At 46.2% G+C, this 14,328-nt stretch overlaps 1 protein-coding gene across 1 annotated transcript; it reads right to left on the reverse strand.

Annotated features, from left to right (window-relative positions):
* Window positions 1–3,774: 3,774 nt before the first annotated feature.
* Window positions 3,775–7,987, reverse strand: LOC142841417 (doublesex- and mab-3-related transcription factor C1-like). Its single transcript, XM_075958244.1, has 7 exons — window positions 7,821–7,987; window positions 7,352–7,410; window positions 7,178–7,202; window positions 6,906–7,083; window positions 5,539–5,599; window positions 5,179–5,356; window positions 3,775–4,230 (listed from the first exon to the last, which is right to left on the reverse strand). Exons 1-6 carry the CDS (start codon window positions 7,882–7,884, stop codon window positions 5,246–5,248), a joined length of 498 nt encoding a protein of 165 aa, XP_075814359.1. The 5' UTR covers window positions 7,885–7,987; the 3' UTR covers window positions 3,775–4,230; window positions 5,179–5,245.
* Window positions 7,988–14,328: the final 6,341 nt, after the last annotated feature.

Below are 14,328 nucleotides of genomic sequence, written 5' to 3' on the forward strand. Positions count from 1 at the left end.
GGGAGATGAAAAGGCAGGTGTCTAGGAAAAAAATTGTTATCACTAAAGATGAGTGTGCCAGAATGAGGAGCAGGTACGCCCTTCATTGTGGCATCCTGGAAAACTGAAGTGTGGAAGGTCCTGTCTGTTGGACAAACCAAGTATCCTGAGTAGGTGCCTGCTTGAGCCTGGAGAGATGGTACCAGCATGGGTCTCCAAAGAGCTTGGCAGTCGAGGGGTTGGTGAGCATTATGGTGTGAGGTCCTGTCCATCGAGGTTCAAGAGACCTAGGAGTTAAATGTTTGAGGAGTACTCTGTCCTCTGGGGAGAGCAGGGCAGGTGTAGGGGCATTAGGGTCCACTGGTATGGTGGCAGGAAGACAACTGTCAGCGTGTAAATGGAGAAGGGACCTTAAAAGGGAGAGGTAAGGTAGGTAAACTGCCAGTGGAGGGTTTGAACTGGGAGGTGATGGTTAAAAAGAAAGGGCCTGCCATAAAGCAACTCAAAAGTGCTGAGGCCCATAGGGGAACTTGGGGTGGCTGGCCCTTAGACGAGTCAGGGCAATGGGAAGAAGGGAGGAACAACATAACCTGAGTTCAGTGGAGAGCTTGGTTAGTTATTGTTTGATGTGTCCCATTGACCAGGATATGTTGAGAGCTTCTGACATGAGCTCCATGACCCTGAGCCATCGTACCTGCTGTTTCCCTGGAGACCGAAATGCTTCTATCCATCCTGTAAAAGTGTCCACAAGTGTTAAGAGACTTTGTTGGTTTTGCTGTATTCTTTGATCAATGAGTCTATTTCCTCCATTGTATCCTGATATTCTTTCTTCTATCTCTTGTATTCTGTTGGTTGTACTTGTCTCTGTAGTTCCAGTTCATTTACCCAGATTTTCCATATCCCACCATCTTTCAGTTGTGTTTTCTCAGTTACCTGTATTTCGGTTTTCAAGTCTTAAACTGGTTCCTTTACCTGTTTGATTGCTTTTTCTTGGTTTTATTGGGTATCCTTGAGGGATTTATTAATTTCTTCTAACGTTTTTTTCTTCTCTTTCATTTTTTATGGGAGTTTTTCACTTCCTGTTTCAGGGTCTCCATCATTTTCATAAGGTTTAAAGTCGATTTCTTCTACTTCTTCTGGGTTATGCTGTTCAAATGTTCCTGTTGTGTGTTCATTGGATTCTGGTGTTATCATGTTGCTTTTCAGGTTGGTGGAGGATTTCTAGCATTGGCGCCTGCCCATCTCTTCCTTCAAATTAGGCCAGCAGAGTCTTGGTCCAATCTTTGCTGTGTCTGACTGTGTACTTGAGGTTTTTTTCCTGGTCTGCCCTCTCTTAGGTCTCCTCAGCACTGAAGCTGCCCCTCAGATTCCCTCTGCCCTGAAGCAGGCTGAGTTGTGGGATCCAAGGAAGCCACAGATGAAAAGGGGTGCTTGGGGCAGGCTTGAATGTGATAAAGAAAGCCAGCAGCCAGGAAACACCCTGCTGGATGGACAGAAAAGCTTAGGGAGTTGGAGGGGGCCTGTAAGCAGTTTCATTGGATCATGTGACTGAGGTGCCACTCACTCACCTCTCTGGATCCTCTCTGTACAGGAGCAAGGCCTTTTCCCAGGATCCCAGGACCTCACAGACAAAAAGGCAGACTTGGGGGGGGGCAGGGTGGGGTGCTACAAATAAGCCTCAATGGCAGGGACACTCCCACTGGCTGGCCAACATCTCACCCCAGGAACAGGCAGAGTTGGGGGATCCAAGTGTCAAGTTGGGAGCATAGGCCCCTGCCCTCCTCATCTATCCCAGCCCAAAGGCCTGGTCTGGACTCCAAATTCCAGGGAGGGGTTAGGACCACTCCCCAGGGTGTCTAAGTGATCCCCAAAAGAGGAACACGTGGTCTCCCTTTCTTCCTCCTGGGGGCCACATTCCCATGGCTGCCCAGTTCCCCGTTGGGGCCACCGGAGAGTGCAGAAGTCCCATTAAACCTGGATATTGCTTAATTTAGCTTGATTGGGAATTTTACGTCTGCTGGGAACTCGCATTAGGAAATATTCCTAATATTTTGGAAGTTCTGCCGAACTAGGGCAGGCCCTTTCCATGTGGCAGGCCACGTGTTGAAAAGCCCCTAGTCTACATTTCAACATCTCTATGCTATGCTTAAAACCGGCTTCTGGGCTACAGTGGCTGCGTCTTGGTGAGTCCCTTTTCTTTTCTATGCCATAGGTTTTGGGGGACCCATTCATACTTATTTTTGTCGTTTTTGGGTTCCTTCTGAAGTTGTGAGCTTATACCAGGAATTCGAGTCCCAGGTTGTGGTCAATTCTGCTTGACTGTGCTTTCCTGAGGAAGAGATCTGTTTGTATCGGGACTCCAGGCTGAGATCTGTTTGTATCGGGACTCCGGGCATCCAATCTCTGCACCCCCTTTTGGACCTAAGAGCCATCTTGGTGAACATGCTAAAATGGACCTAGGCCACGTAGTTGGGCATAGACTCTAAAGTGGGCACTTACAGTTTAAAGCCAGTTCCTCTCTTGCCCCTGTAAGCCTCTTAGAAAAATCTTTTTAAATTGATCCTGTCTGATACAAATGAACAGAGCTTACATATATATGTCCATGGTTTTTTGGACTCTGTGCCCTTGCCCCCCACTTAGTAGCCAGTGTCTCACAGCACCAGAGGCACTGGCCCCTCCTCCACTCCCTCAAGCCCACTCTTCCCTACCCCCTCCTGTGTAGCAACATTCTTTCCCCTCTCTTCCCAATTTGGAGGTCAAAGGTCAACTTCCATCTTCCCCTCCCCCTCCTACCTCACAGCTCCACTCCTGGACCCCTTCTGTGCACTGGGCTAGCCCCTCCCATACTCCCTTTTCTCTTCCAAATCTCTCTCAGGTAGAAAAGCAGCTAGGTTCCTTTTCTACTAATTATTCTGCTTCCTCAGTCAGTACTAGATATTGGGAAAGAGTTTAAAAAAAAAGGTTGATGATGGTCCCCAAACTCCTATATAGGAATTGGTGAAAATGGCCTTTAAAGTTTTTAATGCCTGAGAGGTATCACTGAGTCTTCCCGAAAGACAAATCTACAACAATCTACAGGCCCAGGTCTTAGCAGCTGTCCTAAGGTCACAGGAAGGGGAACAAGGGAAGCCAAGCACAGGGCTCTATCAAGTGTGGCCTAAGTGGTCACGTGGCACGATATGGCACAACACCTGCTCTGAGGTTGTACCCTATCTGCTAGCAACCTGGACACTAGAAATCACAATGCCCCAGTGTGGGCTTGTCCTCTATGCAAGCCATGGCCTGGTGAGGCCTGCAGTGCATGTGTTTGGAAAATCAATCAAAGATTCAGAATATTCAGGTTTTAAAAGTGTTCTTATAATTCTTATCAATTACCCGATGTGTTACTCTAGGTAACGAATTATTGTGGCCATTTTTGTGAAAGCCATGTGACTGATGTCTGCTGCATCAAGTTTTGAACTTTTCACCCAATAATTAATTTAAAAAACTAAAGTATTTGTTCACTTGGGGCTTGGTGAAGGTAAACAATCCTCTGTGGTATTTTCTGACTCTGTTTAAAAAGAGCTCGTGTTGTTCAGTGCCTACATCATGTTTATTATTATTTTTTCACACACACATATGCCTAGACACAGAGACAAATCTTCAGGATTCCACATGGATGATTACAAACAGGCGTGTGCCAGTGCATATACAATCACAGGACAAATGAAAACGCTGAGATGCAAACCCACTCAGAATCCCATTGATCGATATCATTGGATCACAAAATACTGGTTTTCTAAGAATCATAAAAAACAATTATTCCAAAGAAATAATGGATATAGTTCAACATCGATCTTCAGTCAAGTAGACTCCCTATATCATAAAAAGGCCTGAATGTTTATAAAATTCTTTAACACTTAAAATAATAATTTTTAAAAGGCAGGCATGGTGGTACATGCCTGTAGTCCCAGCACTTGGGAGGTGGAGGCAGAAGGATTGGGAGTTCAAAGTCATTGTCAACTATATACTGAATCCAAGGCCAGGCTGGCTACATGAGAACTTGTTTCAAAAATAAACAATTTACAAATGTTAGTCATTTTAGACATGAAACAGGATACCACACAGGCAGTGCTCTAGAGAGGCCTCCTACTCAGGGCTCTCAGGTCAAGTAGGACATGCACTACAGATGTCCAGAAAGTGAGACAGAGCTGGCAGGCTTTGGTGGCAGGCGGGAACTAGGAGTCTCTGGTCCTCTCTCTCCATCACTACCTGAAAAGCCAGAGTCAGGTTACATACATGTCTCCACGCAGTAAGCCTTCACACTTTGGTGCCCCAGCGAATCTATGATTTGTCACTGAAACCAGAAACAAACACCCCCCATATCTCTGATCCTGGCTCTACCGTTTCTCAGTCAGGGTCACCATTATGTTTGTCAATCCTGAGGTCTTCAGAGAGGATTCTCCCCTTATCAGAGATGTACTGTCTCTTCACACCCCTCCCCCATATTTTCTGACCCAGCCTGCATCACCCACTCTGCCAGACCTCTGTGAGAAGCTAGGTCTCCAGCTTCCTTCACTGTCCTTTGTTCTTTGATGTCCACCACCCAAAGTGGCTTCCCACTAACACACTTCATCAGGGTTTTTGTTTAGGCTTCTCATCAGGACTCAGCCTTCCTGCCCAGCCTCCCTAACTATGTGGATTTTCCTCTGAGCAGTGACCACATGGAGCAGTGGGCGTGTCGGGAAACATTCCAACTGGAAAGCATCCAAGCTACAAGGGAAATGCCTTGAAGACGTCAGCATGATCTCGTTCCATTGCAGACCCTTATCCTCCATGCATGTCTTCCCAGTCTTCCTCGGTCTCCAGTGGACTGAAGATATTGCCATGGGCTGCGAGTTATTACACCTAGTTCTATTCCTTCCCTTGACACGCCCTTGGACTCCAATAAGACTTGGCCACCTTGGACGGGGGCTCAGTCTACAGGGACCTTTTGTTGTCGCCTTGGTGCTGGTGGTTTTGTTTTTACTTCAGGTCCTGTCCATTTGCTGTTGAGCGAAATACTACAGAACTGGGGATTCACCGAGAAGCCCCTGATTTCCATCTCTCACATTGGACTGAGCATCTGAAATGTCTGACCCAAGAGGTCCAATATCCAGGTTTCCACAGATTACCACAACCAGTTCACCACAACCCTCCCAATTTCCCAACAACCCCTACCCCATGCTCCATCTTGAAGAAGACAGCTACCTGGCATGCTGCAATCATGTTGCAGAGAGGCAGAATCTCAAGGATCCTGAGAAGAATTTTTCAGTGCCAACAGGGCCTCTGCGGCCTCCAGCTTCCTCTGCCACTCTAAGAGAGCAACAACAGAATCCTGCTTGGTGGCATTAGGGACCTGCAAAGGAAATGGCATCAGATAATGGCATCTGGGAAACCACACCTCCTCCCACTAACACAGGTGCCCCTTTAAGTACCCAGTTCCCTCCAGCACCCACCTCTACCCTAGGCTTTTTTGCTCTTCCCATTCACTAAGCTCATTCCCTCCCAGGGACCTGGACCCCACTACTTTGCCAGGACCTGTGGCTGCAGAAGAAGAGGGCCAGGGGTAGCACTGGGTTGCAGGGTCACACTTGACAATCTAGAAACAAGGAGAGGAGAGGCCAGGGGATGAAACGCTCTGGTGGAAACGTACTACTGGAACACTTGGCAGACCAGGGGTTTTCAAACCAGGCTGGGGAAATCTGAACGACTCCAAGATGTTTGTCCTTTTCAACCAGCCACCTTCTTGGCCTGTTTCCTTTTAAAACTTCTATATTTTTCTTGACATGCTAATTTCTACCAGATCTTTCTTCCCCGTGCTACAATGAAGATGACAAAGAACCCAAAGAGACTATGCTCTAATCTGCAAAGCAGCCAGAAAGATGGGAGCCCCTCCTTTTTCAGGTACTGGCTCTTGCTTCCATTTTCCCCAGTCCACAGTGGGTATGAATTGATGAGTCACTCTCTGTTCAAATGGTGTCAGTAACAGACAGGGATCGTGACAAATGCTAATGCCCCCCCCCCTTAACTGTATGAGCAGATCTGTGTCTATGGAATGCTAGATGACTCATAATGGAGTCCCAGCTAACTGCAGACTCTCTAATTTGGCATCAAAGTCCAGGAAGATGCCTGGTTCCTGCCCTTTGTCTGCAGACACACTGCCAGGACATACTGCCCCTATATACCCACACATGACGTGGGGTGCATGGCATTTGGACTCATTGGACAGTAACTCAATGTGACCTTAGCTGATTGGGTAATGTATGCATATATGCCAGTGAACATACACATTGAACCAGATCTGCACCTCGATGCTGGTCTGTGGAGGAGGTCTGTTTCCCAGGAAGCTCTGTGACTCTGTCTTTCTCCCCTCTCCCCTACTGAGATGCTAATGAGAGGGGGAACCCACAAAGAAGGACAAGCCAGGCCTTTCTCTAGGAAGTCTTCTCTATTGCATTTAGCATTCCTTTAGGCCAATATAGCATTCCCCATCATGACCCCAAATTCCAACCGAATCTTCTCTCACGTCCATCTGTTGTGATATCGAGCAACAGCCCAGGCTCATTCTGGGCTTCCTATGTGGTACACCTTCTTCTACTTCTCTTGCCAATGTCATAACCGTAGCCTGTTGTCCCGGAGTTGCTACCAGAAAACATAGACTTGGAAAGATGAAATCACTTATTGAAACCCTCAAGATTAGGAATTCTCAAGGCCAAGTGCCCTCTCTTCACTCCTCCTGCTGAGGTGATGCCTCCTCCTCCTCCACACCTCCTCTTCTCCTATTACATTTCTTCTTCCTTCTCCTCCTTCTCCTTTCTCATTTGCCAATCTCCCATGGCACCAACCACAGTGCTTGTCATGGAGTAATACAGATACAGCTGGCTTTAGCGCCATATTCAACTCACCTGTTGGGCCTGACAGATGGATCACGAGGTGCCCAGGAAAAAGAAATCATTGGTTGCTGCTCCAATTTCACTGGAACATGGGGCAGAATTGCCCATTCTCTCTGCTGGCTAGGCATATGAGTTCCCTGAGAACTTCCCTGCCGGAGTAGAGACAATAGTAGGAATTTGGGTACCCAGCCTACCATGAAAGGAGGAGAGATGAACATGTTGTCGGATGACTACAGCAACCAAAATGTCAGAACTTGAAGCCCTTGAAGATCATCGAGGCTTACCTTTAATTTTAATTTTCAGTTCACACTAAAATCCAGGAAGATGCAGTTAAACCTGAGCTCACATGCTAAATTACGGCCGATGTGGGGATGGAACCCAAGACTTTAGGACACAGTACAAGGGGTCAGGGGAGGAGCTTCTGGAATCACCTCCCATAAGCACCAGAGTCTCCTTACCTCCTGTGGAACTTTGTAGGACCTGGCCTCCCTCTTGTGCACAGTGCTCTCCGGCCCATCTGTAAAACACCAGGCACAGCTTACATGAGCCTCACAGACACCATCCTTCCAAATATTCCGGCCCCATTTGGAGGGTTTGCCACACTATGCCTCTTTCCTAACTCTGGGGTTCCTTTCTTTTTCTAGTAATGGCCACTGTGGAGCCTGATGCAGGAGGGGCAGGAGAACGCTCAGGGCTAAGTAGCAAGACAGTGATAAAAGTAACAAACTTACCACTCGGCAACAAATGTCTACCTACAGAAAATATAAGCAAGGGATGTGGACATTTCTCCAAAGCATTTAATTCCTAACATTGGTTTGATGAGCGATTACCAACAGTTTCACTGCAATCTCAAACAGGGATGCTGACAGAATTACTCATGTTCCCTCCACCTAAATTCAGGTTCCGTCCCTAAGCAAAGACACTCACTGCGGCTTTCTGCTACACCAGCCAGCTTCTTGCCATGCTTGTAGAATTTAGGGGCAACAGCCATATTCTTTATCAGTCCTTGATCCAGGTGCCTCTTCAGCCTTGTCCTCTCCTCTTTCTTTGTGGCGATCACAGCAGGCAAGAGCCCATGCTGTTCCCTAAAGTGAAGGATGGAAGGACCAAGGTTAGCAATGTGGAATAGGCCTGATCCTTATCTTGCCAGACAGGACACTCACAACAAGGCAGTGCCCTGTGACATTTGCGGCACGGAAGAGGCAGAAACGCTTTTTATCCCTGCTTTGGGTAGTGATGCAGTGGTTGTAGAAGTTGTACGACTGGTCTATAGGCCGTCTGAAGGCAAATTCTTTCCCCTTGAGAGCTCAGTCTCATGCCCACTGTTACATGTGGGGTCAGAAAAGCAGCGGGGTACAGCAGGTATGAGTTATGTTGCATGGCTTTGGGGTCAGGAGTGGGGGTCAGAGTAGCACCTGGGTCCCCCATCTCCAGGTTACTTACTCTGTCCTTAGAAAACTACATCTTCAGTGACTGGGACTTTTCTCTCTATTGTGCTCACTGTTGGACTAAGCTTTCACTTCCTCGTTTCCCTATGGCTTTCTCAATTTTCACCTAGGCCTTCTTATATAGTGCCCTTCCCAAAGTCCCACATGCATGAAGCTCTTCACAGTCTCACAGATGTTCAACCTGATCATGAGTTTTTCTGTTTATCTTCTCTCCTCACAATCCATTTTCAGGCCCAGACAGTCCTGCATCTTCAACAATCACTACAGTCCATCCATTCTGTCGCATCATTAATTGTCTTCCTCATGGCCTTCATTCTTTCACTTTCGGCCTGGGATTTTATGTCCCATGCTCTCAGACAGGAGTCTCATGAATGCCTTATTTCCCTTTCCTTTTCATTAAGGTTGTTTGCACACTTAACCTCAATCTTGATTACCACCTGGATCCCCCTTTACACTGACTGTCCTCTTGCGTCTCATAAGGAATCACATTAGGCTACTCAAGAAGGTGAGGCAGGGGGATCAGAACTTCCATAGAATTCTTGGTTAACTAGGAGGACAGTATCTCAAAACAAAAAAAGGTATCATTCAACAATACATAACCTACATGAGATGTAAGCAAAGGACAGAAATAGACAATTCTTTAAAGCATACAAAGGGCAAAGTGAAATATGAGCAAGGAGGTCAAGACCACGATGGGGACACCCACTGAAATAGTTTACCTCACATACTGGGAGCTCACCAACTCCAGCCAGACAGGGAAGGAACCAGATTACTACCAAATTAGACCCTCTGAATGTGGGACACAGCTGTACGGCTGAGGAAGACAAAGGGGCCCTGACAGTGGCACCAGAATTTATCCCTACTGCTGGTACTGGCTTTTTGGGAACCCGTTCTCTTTGGACGGATACCTTCCTCAGGCTAGATAAAGTGAGAATGCTCTTGGACGTTCCCAAAAACAATGTGCGCTGGATCTTCTGAGAATTGGGGGGTGGGTGTGCAGTAGGTGGTGAGGTGAAGGGAATGGAAGAACGGGACAGATTGGGAATTGGGATTGGTATCTAAGTGAAAAAAGACAGTTTACTTTTGAAAAAAACAATACAACTAAAAATAGTAAGTGGTCCTCATTGTCTGCTATGTTCAGAGAGTCCGGTTTTATCCCAGGCTTATTCAGACCCAGGACAGCTGGCCTTGGTGAGTTCCCTATAGAACATCCCCATTTTCTCAGTGTGTGGGTGCACTCCTCGCGGTACTGAGTTCTTTGCTCTTGCTCTCTCTCCTTCTGTTCCTGATTTGGTCCTTGAGATTTCTGTCCAGCGCTCCAATGTAGGTCTCTGTCTCTGTCTCTTTTCATCACCTGATGATGGTTAATATTCATGAGGCAGGGAACCCTGATTGCTCTTTGAGCTAACGAGGGAGGGGACTTGCTTGAGGGAGGGGGAGGGAAATGGGAGGCGGTGGCAGGGAAGAGACAGAAATCTTTAATAAATAAATAAATTAAAAAAATAGTAAGTGGTCATAAGTGGTACTAGAGAGATGTCTCAGCAGTTACGAGTGTGTACTGCTTTTGTAGAAGACCCAGGTTCAAATGCCAGCATTCACAACAGGAAATTGTTCATAATCTCTTACTCCAGCTACAGGGGATCCAACATCCTCTTCTGGCCTTCTTGGACACCAGCAGACACATGCAAAAGGCCCCATGTACATATATATTAATAAAAAATCTAACAAAATAAAAGGTAAGAGTTGGGGAGGTAGGGGTGGGCTTGGGAAGAGTTAAGGGGAGGAGTTGAGGGTAAATGTGATCAAAACACATTATATGAAATTCTCAAAGATGTAATAAAACTATTAAAAATATAAAGCAGCACAAGAAGTATTACAGACAAGTATTTCTCATGAACATAGATGCAAACCTCTCATGAAATGGTAGCAGTTTGAATCAGTGTATGGAAAAACATTCATTAACAAGTACACTTTACTCTAGGAATGCAAGACCATTTTACTATTAATTTTTCTTGGGTTTTTTTATTTATGTGTGTGTGCGTGTTCTACCTGCCTGTACATATGCGCACCATTAGCCTGGTGCCCTCGGAGGTCAGATGAGGGCACCAGATGCCCTGGAAGTGGAGTTCCAGGTGGTCATGAGCCACTATGTGGGTTCTGGGAGTTGAACCCAGATTCTCGGCTGGAGTAACAAGTGCCCATAACTACTGAGCCATCACTCCAGTCCCTAGTTTGACACTTAAATACCACAAATAAAGCTAGCCTGGAGGTGCATTCCTATAATATTATTAGCACAAAGGAAGCTCTAGCAAGTGGAACACCATAGGTTGGAGGCCAGACTGGGCTACCCTGTGAATTCCAGCACTTTGTCTCCTACAGAGTAAGACTGTATATAAAAAGAAAGGGCAGGAAAAGAAATCCATGAATGAATTTTACTGTATTAGTGGGATAACACAAGAGTGGTCACTAAGATGTGTGCCAGAAAGGGGATGTGATAATCTGAAAACTCCAGTGATAAAAACATCAAAAAAGAAGGTATGCTAATTTAGGAACATAGGGGAATATTCTCAATCCCATAATCTCTATCTGTAAAGAAACAAACAGAAAAAAACAAATCATACAGGAAATGTTTCATGGTGAAATGCTAAATACACTTATATTAATTTTTATGATTTCACACAAAAAAATGGGCCTTATGACATTTTCACAATGGTGTATTATACTTTGCTCACATTGACCCCCATTACCCTCTGCTGTTCCCTGTCCATTGAGTCCCCTTCATCCACATAGAAAGGATCCCTTGTACTTCCAGGTCCTGCATACACACCCTTATCACATTTACAGTGGAAGGTTGATTCCTCACATCCAACAACATATGACACCTATCTTTTTTTCTCTATTACCTTCTTTTCACACCCTTGGCTTTCCCTTCTTCCCTCAAATGTTCTCACTTTTACCTTGATGTATGTATGGTCTAGGTTGTATTGTGACAGAAAACACGTGATAAGGGAAAGACAGATATTTCCTGTCAATATCTAAGAAATGTGGCAGAATGTTGCTCCAGATGCTCACCACATGCACCCAGCATCATTCTTTAAGCCATAGCTGGTTCAGTCAGGCACGAAATGTAGACAGAGGCACGTAGATTCAAAATGAAAAGGGGGAATCTTAAGGGAGGGGCAATCTGGGAGAAGTGGAAGATGGGAATGAATGTGTAAAACTGTGTGAAATTTTCAACGAAGATTTTTAAAAATATTTCCAAACCCCATGAAAAGTCATCACCTGGTTGTTAGAAACGGTTTTGGCAAAGCTAGAAGATAAATTAGTATGAAAACAACAATAAACTACAAACAAATACACCAAAAGAGAATTTTTTAAAATGGCAATAACATTAAAATAAACGAAATATCTGTGAAGAATATGGGCACAAGCACTGGAACATTTGTTTAGAGAAAACTATTAAAATCTTGCTAATAGATACTAAAATAAAGTATGCTATGCTCACTGTTTGAAGCACTCAAAAGGTTTCCACTCTCTGTAATCATGAAGAGAAGGAAAAGTTATCGCTCAAAGATCTATAGCAGTGCTTATGACATAAAAGGGCCAACGACATGTGGAAGAGGACAAAGATGGAGAATTATGAACCCCAGCATTTCACTATCATGCTCCAACACGGAGGTAAGCACCACAGCACGGAGTCACCTTAGGACAGGACACACACTCCAGTGAGATCAGAGGCAGGTCACAGACAGCACTACAAAGGCTCCACGATCATTCTATTAGGAAATGGGACAGAAAAGGTGGATGGCCTGAGGGGAAAAAGCAAACAAAGATCGATGGCTCCAACAGATTCCAAGATGTAACCCAAAGTGAATCTCGATTCTAAGAGTAAACTGCTAACCTTTAATACCTACGACCTGAGGACTGTCCTGCACATTGTACACGCTCTGCAGTCCCCAAATACTTTCCATCATTCACCAGAAGCAGATGCTCAGATATGCGGGTAACCTGCACAGAGCAAACGCCTCAGAGAGAAGAAGTAGGGTCCAGGCCTTCCAGCCTCACAGCGCCATGACCAGACCTTGTTCTGGAATTTTATGAACGGTTTGGACCAAGCACCAAGAGAGCGCCATGAGAAACCTCACAGTCCTAACTTAACGGAGCAACCACAGACTGGTATCATGAGCACGTTTGTCAGTGGAGACCCCACACACAGGGAACTCACCATGTACCCGAAGTCCTCGGCATTTTCAGTTCAGCCTGCAGAACTTCATTCAGGCTGCTGAGCTAGCCAGAGTGAAGGTGAAATGCAGAGGAAGAAACAGAAAGTTCTGGGGGCGGGAGTTAGGACGAAGGTCATGCTCCAGAAATGTATCTACTGGTTGAGCACAATGTACTGAACTGAAGCAGGGAGGAACCATGGGCAGGAACATTGGGACTTAGGGCCATGGAGGGGTGGAGATTAGGGCTATGCAGGGGGCAGGTCTCGGTTCCACAGCCAGCACAGTGGGGACCTCAGCAGAACTGTGGATAAATGTCCTGAGTGGGGCGTCACACTCTAGGAAGATGATATCCTTTCCCTTCTTCCCACCCCCTGGGCAGGTGAGCTTCATGTTCATGTGCTCTGGAACATCCTCCATGGGTACTGAGGTTCTTCAGGCCAGGGCTCCCAACTTCTCCATCCTCAGCACCTCAACCAGTAGTGCAGATACACATCACAGTACCCACATGAGGTAGTGGACAGCAGTCATGAGGGACCACAAACATGAGGTCTCAACTCTCTTTTTCAGACTGTGAGAAACCCACAACAATACTTCCAGGAAGGTACTGTCTTTGCTTTCAACATGGAAAACTCATCCAATGGTCCAAGAGGAACCGGGAAGGCTGCTCCGCCGAGAAGGCCCTGGAAGAGTTGGTTCCAGAGAGCCCTGGCACGTGTGTCCAAGTTCTTCAGGTGGGGCTCTGAATCAGCCTGCCTCTTACCACTCACAGCAAGCTGCAATGAGTCTCTACCTCTCGCCTAGAGAACACCCCAGCCCTCCTCTCCATTCCCACAGGGCTTCTGAGGGTCCACTAGTCTCTCTGTTTCCTTCTCAGGAGAGGCCGCTGGACAGAAAAAGGCCGAGAACAGGGCCATGGCGTTCTGCTGCCCAGGCCCTTGCCCTCCTGAGAATCTTGTTCAGTGCGGTTGAAATAAAGGCTGTCATGCTTTACAATGTTTTGCCTTCATTATATTTTATTTATATTTCCTACTGACATCAACTTAAGATGTGCTGGGGATGATGTCTTGGTGATGGGGGTGGGATATCTTGGAGGGGAGAGCAAGTGTCTTTCTGAGTTCTCCTAGGACATCAGGTTCCCCCTCTGAGGCAAAGATACTTGCTCTGGTCTTTGTAGCAAAGCAGTCTCACTCAGAACTGTTTCTTTCCCACAGCTGGCACCTCTGACCCCCACTTCCATACATCCAGGAGGAGCAGCTTGCAGGCCTCTCCCCTTGTATTCTATGCAGACTTCATAGCTGAGAAGTCTTGAGCAGAGATTATGGGAGAGGGACGCATACACAAGCAATACGTGGAGCCTTTAAAAGGGCTTTAGACTTTTTGCTCACAACACCACCCAAGCACCCAAGTTCCTCGGTACAAGACAGGTTCCAAAAAACAGCCTTGTTTGTCTCTACTACACAAGGTCACTCTCCTCTTTATGAGGGTTTCTTGTCTTCCTAGGGCGACCCTGAAATGTCGTGAAACATTTATTCCAGGGCAAGGCTGCACTGAGGATAAAACACAACTCATCTTTACCCTTAGGCAGTTTTACTGACCTATAAAATATATTTTCACTACAGGAGGACGTAAATAGGACACAGAAAACACAAATACCATCTCCCTTCAAATGACAGTCTCCTGTATGCTTCAAACTAATAGAGTAAAAACATGCTTGACCAGGACCAGCTGTAAGAAACCAGTGTCCTTCCTTGCTGAGAAGGGGTG

The sequence above is a fragment of the Microtus pennsylvanicus genome, chromosome X (genome assembly GCF_037038515.1).
Source record: "Microtus pennsylvanicus isolate mMicPen1 chromosome X, mMicPen1.hap1, whole genome shotgun sequence".
Classification (NCBI taxonomy): domain Eukaryota; kingdom Metazoa; phylum Chordata; class Mammalia; order Rodentia; family Cricetidae; genus Microtus; species Microtus pennsylvanicus.